Source organism: Lolium perenne, chromosome 6 (genome assembly GCF_019359855.2).
Source record: "Lolium perenne isolate Kyuss_39 chromosome 6, Kyuss_2.0, whole genome shotgun sequence".
Classification (NCBI taxonomy): Eukaryota; Viridiplantae; Streptophyta; class Magnoliopsida; order Poales; family Poaceae; genus Lolium; species Lolium perenne.
In genome coordinates, this window is record NC_067249.2 from 31,825,184 (window position 1) to 31,833,452 (window position 8,269).

Sequence of the window (8,269 nt, forward strand, 5' to 3'; positions counted from 1 at the left end):
CTACTCTCTAGTCTTCCCCATCCCGGCGACTGCGTGCACAGCCGTCCGGGAGAGCAGGCCTCCGAAACCCCGTCCGTTGAGATCCTGCACCGGGAGACGGGCGATAAGGTTTTTGGGGAGCGTCTCGGCGCGACTGCTCACTGTTGTTCGTGCTCTTCTTCGTCGGATCGACTGCTTCATCGACGACTCCGACTACACCATGGGCGACATCAACAACTCCCATGGTGATGGTGCTGCTGCTGGTGCGACCTTCCCGGTCGCGATGTACGTGCTTTTCCTCTCCTACCTTGCACTGCTACTTGTTCCATGTTCAGATCTGATGCATGTGCTTAGTCTGATGTGTGTGGTTAAATATGCTTGTGCATCTGTAATGTTGCTTTCGATAATTAAACTCACACGAAAATTGCCTAATATTCCAACAGATAGAACCCGGACCATCTTGATGAGATTCGCCAAAAGTAAGGTGTCCACAGTCGGCAGAGTGCCATATGCAATTGAACTTCCACGTGCGGCGGCTCAAATAGTTGAGAGTATTGTCTCATTTGTTAATTTGCCAGCTGGATAAACGAATCAGCCAAAAAAATTATTCCCCCGTGGACTGTTCCAATGTGTCAAAAGTCTAGCAAAGTTTATGAAATTCCTTCACGTCTGTTGGACTTTGTTATGATTGGACGACGACCAGAGTCATTATCAGAAACCTACTATATCCTGCAAGTTGATTATGGCGGACCTGATCAAAGCACCGTGTAGTGTTCTATAAGGATATGTGGTCTACTCTTGCTCTGAACTGGATCCTCTTAACTTGTAGAAGGAAAGTTAGACAAGCTACACGTGCGTCACCGCGTTGTTAACTTGTTATGAACTGTTCTCGAACCCCCACGGCTCTACGTGGCTGCTATACATATACCTTTAGAACACAAGCACATGCATCACCAAAGAATAGAATTAGCATCCTTCTCGAAATCAGACATGGATTTGAGAACAGCTTTCTCATGTGCTCTGCTCCTGGTCACGCTGCTGCCTCCTTCAGCGAATGCGTCGAGCAAGGTAAGACGCATGTTCCTCTTCCACAAAACTCACTTTGCTTCTTTCTTGGTGTGATATCGATTGCTGAAAATGTTTTGGTCGAATTCCAGATGTACATCGTGTATATGGGGGAGAGGAAGCATGATGATCCATCGGTGGTCACCTCGTCGCACCATGACATGCTAACCTCTATTTTGGGGAGGTAGTGCTCATACAAATATTTACCATTATAAATAGATGTGGATTTCTCACGTTTTTTCATTGTGGTAACACTCACCCAAGAATCTCTTGTTCGCAACAGCAAGAATGAAGCCCTGGAGTCAATCGTTTACAGCTACAAGCACGGATTTTCTGGATTCGCGGCAATGCTCACTGAATCTCAAGCCGAGACACTTGCAAGTAATACTCATTCGCAATACTATATTTTATCAATGACGCTTGTTGCCTTACCGAATTCTTTTAAGATGTTCCAACTAACCTTTTAGGAAGTCAAAGGAACATTGTTCACCTTTAGCTGTCCATTGATCAAGAGTTAACTAGTGATCCACTTAGTAATTAGTCATTCGGTGGAGTTCACCGGATTGAAAACGATTCGCTCATGTCGCTCCCCACGAGCGACGGGGCAAACCCTAGCTCGGCCCCGCCTAGGCCCTCTCCTCCTCCTCCTCCCCCCGCCCCCCCCCCCCCCCCGCCGCCGCCGGGCAAACAGCGCGCAGTGCCGCCGGCGGCGGTCCTGCTTCTACCCGCGCGCATGGAGGGATGGCGCGGGGCGTTCCCTGTCGACGGCGGTGCGTCGACGACGGCTCCGGTGGTGGCGCGCGGTCCAGGACGGGGGGGGGGGGGGGGGGGCTCCGGGTGGTTGGCGACAACGACGCAGCAGCTTGGCTGTGGGGTGGTGCAACGACTGGCGGCGGCGCCCTCCATGCTCAGATCTGGGCCTTTTTGGGCCCCATCTGGGTATGGGTGGGCCTGCCCCATGCTGGCCCGCGCCACCTCCGGCGGGCGGAAGGTGCGACTTGAGATGGCGATGACGGTGACGGTAGCCCGTGTACTACAACGCGGCGATCGGGCTAGATGGGCCTGGTGTGATCCTGTTGCTGCGTTCGGATGGTAACTGCGGGTGGCGGTGGAGGCGGGTCCCTCCTGTGTGGCGGTTGTTCCGCTGTCTCTCGCTCTCGGCTGGTTCTCTTCCTGCTCGCTGGTCTCGTTTTGTCGGCCACGGTGAGGCGACGCTGGTGATCGCAAGGCCATGGTGGCGCGTGTTGGTGGGTGGCGAGGTTGGCGGAGCGCGATGAAGTGTCCGGGGTGGTGGTACTTTAGGGGACGGGAGAAATCCTTATCGGATGGCTGACACCGATGCGGTGACGCTCATGGGCGCCGCCATTCCTTCTTGAGGGGCATCGGGGTTCCTCCTCCCCACAACCCCCCCGCATACCGGGGGAACCCCTAGGCTTTGTCCGGGCAGCACATCGTTATCGTCGCATCCCTTCTTGAAGGTGTTGCTTTGGTATGGGGCGCTTCAGAGAGCTAAGTTAGTGGTGGGAATTCTCCGAAGGCGCAACGGTTGCGGATCATCGGTGTTTTCGTCGATCCGACTTTGTCAACATTGCTTTTTTTCTTCTTCTTCTTTCGTTTCTTTTGGGCTTTGATGTGTTGTTTGCCCCAACGGTGATCTCCATCTTGTATCGGTTTGTTGCTATATTAATATAGCGGGGCGAAAACCTATTTCGAGGAGTAATTAGTCATTCAAGTTTGCTGTCCATTGATCAAGAGTTAATTTTTGCTTCTTTATACTAAACCAGAAATCAATGGATAATACCCATGTATATTTTTTTGTATGTGTATATGTTTGCGGAACAATCAAAGCAAAGACGTACCGCATACCATGTACTCCCTTTGTTTTTTATTTACATTGTGTTCTAGGTTTAAGCAAAGTCAAGCTTTCTAAAGTTTGAACAAGCACATCATAATAATACTATTATTATTATTATTTTCATATTATATGCATTTGGTATTATAATGTTTATGTTTTTGTTGTATACTTGCTCAAACTTTGTAAAAAATTACTTTAAGTAGTTCTAGAACACAGGATAATTATAAATGGAGGGAGTACTACTTACATGTGTACATTGTACAAATGTATATATGCTCCATGCCTATGAATTTCATGTTGGTTTAGTGTGTTTTAAGGAAAGAAGAGTACATGGAAATAATTTTGTGACTTCGTACTTAAATCTCATTTGTACAGTTTTATAAATTCATTGTTGCAAACTATAATGTGAAATCTAAGTGTTCTACTAAGACTTAACTTTAATTTTGTTTTGTTCTGAAGATGTAATGCTTAGTATTCGATATGTTTCCTTATCCAAATGACCTGTATATGCGGCGACATTTGTCAAATATAGCAAGATCACTATCATCTAAGTAATATTCTCATAGTTAAAATATATTTTAGTGTGGCAACAATTTTAATTAATGAGAGAGAGAGAGAGAGAGAGAGAGAGAGAGAGAGAGATTTTGAGCTCCCATGAAGATGCGCCCTATATCTGGCCGTCTGGTATTGCTTTGACATCTGGACTCTTCACTATCTTCACTGCAATAAAATTTATCCTTTCGTTTCTCCCAAACAGCACACCATATAAATTTGAACCTTTCTAGGACAACAAGACGTTAATACCACAATGAGTAGATCTTTTCTCAAAAAAATTTGTGCACCATAAATATCTAAAATGACCAAGTTTAGAATAAGATCTATCATTTTACATATTTGTGCTGCACCAAAAACCGAATTATAGTCTACACACTTTATTACTCCCTCTGGTCCATATACTTTTCACCGATTCAGTACAATACTAATAATGTATGAGCTTATACATTGTCTTGTTTGGGAGAAACAAGAAAGAGAATTTCCTATGCAAGGATCTCGTTGAAAAATTGGATGGCTAGATAGAAGGTATACCTACATGGGAGCATACTTAAAAAATGTCACATGAATTATGTAAATCGTGGTGTTATGTGTTTCCTTTTAAATTTTCTGTGTAGTGGTACCTCCAACGAGGTTAGTTGAAATGAAATATCTTGAAGCGTCTTACAAAATTCCATGATTGAGTAATACTGATCGATGTCTTATCTGGAGTGTAGAATTCCCTGAAGTTGCGAGTGTGAAGCCAAACACCAATCATGAACCACACACAACTCGGAGTTGGGACTTCCTCGGCCTTGGTGACTCCCAACAACCACCAGAGCAACATGGCCTTCTGCAAAAAGCAAACTACGGTGAAGATGTTATCATTGGGGTGATTGATTCAGGTTAATTTGCAATCAAATAGTCTAGATTACTCAATTGCCATTCAGAAATCTAAAACAGGAGAAGCATAAACAAATAAGTTGGCCTTATATGAAAATCATCTTCAATTGGTGACTCAACTCCATCCTTCTGTTGCAGGCATATGGCCCGAATCCCTAAGCTTTGATGACACTGGATATGGCCCCGTGCCGGCACGGTGGAAAGGCGTGTGTCAGGTTGGCCAGGCATGGAACACCACCAACTGCAACAGGAAGATTATCGGCGCCCGTTGGTACAGTGGTGGCATTACCGATGAGGTCCTCAAGGGTAACTACATGTCCGCAAGGGATCTCAGCGGCCATGGCACCCATGTCGCCTCAACGATCGCCGGCAGGGAGGTGTGGAACGTGAGCTACATAGGGAGCGGCCTTGGCGCTGGCGTGGCGCGCGGAGGAGCGCCACGCTCAAGATTGGGTGTATACAAGGTGTGTTGGGAGGGCGCTGGTTGCCAAGAGGCGGCGATTCTCGCTGCTATTGATGATGCCATAAACGACGGAGTGGATGTCCTATCCCTGTCATTGGGAGGCGGTGCTGGTGAAGAGATCTTTGGATCATTGCACGCGGTGTTGAGAGGAATCCCCGTCGTCTTTTCCGGTGGAAATGATGGCCCCAAGCCTTCCACGGTTAACAATGCTGTGCCATGGGTAACGACGGTGGCCGCTAGCACCATGGACCGGTCTTTCCCGACCTTAATGACGCTAGGGAACAAAGAAAAGTTGGTGGTACGTATGGACATCATTCACGTATTTCTTTAGGTTGTATAATCCAATACTATTAATTATGTGTTTGTTTATTTATCATATATTTAAGTGTTTAGATTTAGTATTCATGGTGTCGGATTTTACAGCCGTCATCCGAATCTTGAAAGTGCGCTTAGGAGCATATGCTGATCCAACCCAGAATAGTCTAAGAGCCCATAACTACCATAGCAGGCTTACCAGCACAGGAAGAATAGGCGAAGCCATCCCAAAAAGTACACAATACGTATATCCTGAAAGGGACGACACCAGAAGGGGCAATAGGCCCGCCTAAACTTAGAACAAACAACATGTGCATATATAGCTTGTACAAGAGGCTGAAACACCGTAAGGAAATACTAATAACAGAAATCTGAATTCATCTTCATGTCAAATCGAACGGTCCATGATTGCCTGACAAGTAGTGAATTCGTTAATATATGTGTGTATATGCTAGGCTAGAGCGTGCCCGAATGGAGGTACATCCACTACATGAGCCTTCTCGTGACCTCGCGGTGACATGCGCGGTATGCTCATTTAGCAACAACAACCCTGAGCAAAAATATACTGGATCTAGAGCCAATTTTAATTTTCTAAGATGACAAGGCTCTATTTTTTTCAAAATCAAAGATAGTAAAATATTTAAATAGTTTTTTTGATCAATATGTCTATAATTCTGCAGTTTTTCAATGTTTTCTAAAGACACTGAAACATATAAAACCACAATAAAGACGTAAACAAATGTACATTACGAAAAAGTTCCCATTTTTAACTAGCCACCTAGTCTTGCAAATGCACGCGTGTTCACTCCTGGTAGTTAAAGGCCTTACCGAAAGTAGAACTTCCATGAAACAATGGAGGATCTAAATCCTTAAAGAAAATTCTAGCCCATCATATTATAGGATTGGGGTTTTCCAAATTCCAATATTTAATGCAATTGTATGTCTCCAATTCCATAGGAGTGGCAATATGAGTTTATACCTTATTTTTTATATTTGAAAAGTCTAATGCATAGCTTTGTTTATCTTTCTTTGAAGAACTACGCTGCTTTTTTTTTTTGTCTCTCTCTACTTAACTCTCTTGAATCATCAGAAATTCATATTGTTATTCCTGTGTATACCATTCGAAGACATTACGTGCAAAATTGTATGTTTTGAAATCAGGCAGGAATTTACATTACGTGAAATTTCAACCATAGTTTTTCCTATTAATATGTTTTCTAATTCATGCAATCCAAAAATGTCCTAGAAGTTGAAAGGTGACTTACTTGGGGAAACACCGGTTAGAAAAAATGTGAATTATTTTGTGTTCTGTTCAAATGCAGGGGCAATCTCTACACTACAACGCATCTGTGATCAGCAGCGACTTTAAGGGCCTTGTTCATGCCAGGAGGTAACTGAAATAGTGCGGTCACTTGATACGTTTTCTTTCTAGTCCCGCATTTTGCTAATTATTACGATTCAATGATTCTAAACGGTACGAAGAACTTTTTCTATTTTAACAATGCTGAAAATGATACGCTTGTGCGCGCTTGCAGCTGTGACATGCAGGCACTGGCGTCGAGCAACGTCACTGGGAAAATCGTGTTGTGCTACGCACCAGGGGAGGCTCAGGTAGCACTCATCGACGCCATTAGACTCACAGTGGAGGCCGGCGCGAACGGCGTCATCTTCGCGCAGAACGCCGCCAACAACCTCGACAACCTGAGCGCATGCAGGCACTTTATGCCTTGCGTGCTGGTGGATTTCGAAATCGCGCAGAGAATCACTTCGTATTGGAAAAGAACAGGGTGAGATCATGGCGACCGGCCATCTGAAACAAGGTGGATACTTACTGTTTTTCTTGCCCGAGAACTCATGTATATATCGTGGCCATGCTAGGAATCCAGTGGTGATGGTGTCCCCCACGGTGACCGTCGTCGGGAACGGGGTGTTGGCACCGAGGGTCGCCTCTTTCTCGTCGAGAGGCCCTAGCGCTGAGTTTCCCTACATACTCAAGGTATAGTATTTTATCCATTCCAAGATATAACACTTACAAATTCCATGTAAGTTAAAGTTCAAAAAAATCTCCATATGTCATATTGCATATATTTATATGCACTATCAAAACTGTATGGATTTACTGATAAAATAAAAAAAACTTTGACTTAGGTAAAAACTTATATGCATTATGTTTTGAAACGATTGGGGTTTGAGTGTCGAAGACTTACCTCTATGCATGTTTTGGATAGCCCGATGTAGCTGCACCGGGAGTCAGCATCTTGGCGGCTGTGCGCGACTCCTATGTTCTATTGTCCGGGACGTCCATGGCATGCCCTCATGTCTCAGCGGTCACCGCGCTGCTGAAGTCGGTCCACCGCGACTGGTCGCCTGCCATGATCAAGTCTGCTATTGTCACCACAGGTATGCACAAAACATTAGCAAAAATTCTTCTAAATAGTTCATCAGAGTAGTATATGATAAACTCCATCATTGCTTGGGATGGGCTGCAGCTTCATTGACCGATCGTTACGGTATGCCAATCCAAGCCGAGGGGCTCCCAAGGAAACTAGCTGACCCCTTCGACTTGGGCGGTGGCCACATAAACCCGGACAAGGCCGTTGACCCTGGCTTAGTTTACGACGTGGATGCAAGAGAGTACAATAAGTTCTTCAACTGCACTCTAGGATTATTTGGCGAATGCGAGCTGTACCAACTTAATCTCAACCTTCCATCGATCAGCGTGCCGGACCTCAAGGACAATGTCACAGTTATGCGCACTGTCACAAATGTTGGGCCGACAGAAGCGACTTATCAGGCAGTTGTTGAGGCTCCGGCAGGGGTAATCATGTCAGTGGAACCATCTATGCTCAATTTCACCCAAGTTGGGGGTACTAGTACTGCGACATTTAGGGTCACTCTCACGGCGAAGCAGAGGGTGCAAGGTGGGTATACTTTTGGGAGCCTGACATGGTCCGATGGAAGTACCCACTCTGTGAGAATTCCGGTTGCAGTACGGACCGTGATACAAGACTATGTTGCAGATACATCGTAAATTCATCCTTGGTTCGTGTATTTAGGTATTTTTGTTTAAAAAATTATTGGTGAAATGGTGAAAATCTATTTTGCACATAATTATCAGAAAATGTTCGAAATAAATACGATGTACCTTGTTGTCCTGA

General features: G+C 45.1%; 1 protein-coding gene across 1 annotated transcript; it reads left to right on the forward strand.

The window, feature by feature from the left end:
- Positions 1 to 824: 824 nt before the first annotated feature.
- On the forward strand, positions 825 to 8,266 carry LOC127308399 (subtilisin-like protease SBT3.9). The gene is made up of 10 exons (XM_051339206.2): positions 825 to 1,047; positions 1,137 to 1,228; positions 1,328 to 1,425; positions 4,168 to 4,335; positions 4,472 to 5,094; positions 6,434 to 6,501; positions 6,647 to 6,898; positions 6,990 to 7,107; positions 7,340 to 7,511; positions 7,601 to 8,266. The coding sequence occupies exons 1-10, from the start codon at positions 925 to 927 to the stop codon at positions 8,140 to 8,142; spliced, it is 2,256 nt and encodes a 751-aa protein (XP_051195166.1). The 5' UTR covers positions 825 to 924; the 3' UTR covers positions 8,143 to 8,266.
- The last annotated feature ends 3 nt before the right edge of the window (positions 8,267 to 8,269 follow it).

Excerpts from the sequence above, each read along its gene's own strand:
- LOC127308399 (XM_051339206.2), top strand. The coding sequence starts at position 925 with ATGCATCACCAAAGAATAGAATTAGCATCCTTCTCGAAATCAGACATG. Across the intron at positions 5,095-6,433 it reads GGAACAAAGAAAAGTTGGTG|GGGCAATCTCTACACTACAA; the intron begins GTACGTATGGAC and ends GTTCAAATGCAG. Across the intron at positions 6,899-6,989 it reads TCGTATTGGAAAAGAACAGG|GAATCCAGTGGTGATGGTGT; the intron begins GTGAGATCATGG and ends TGGCCATGCTAG.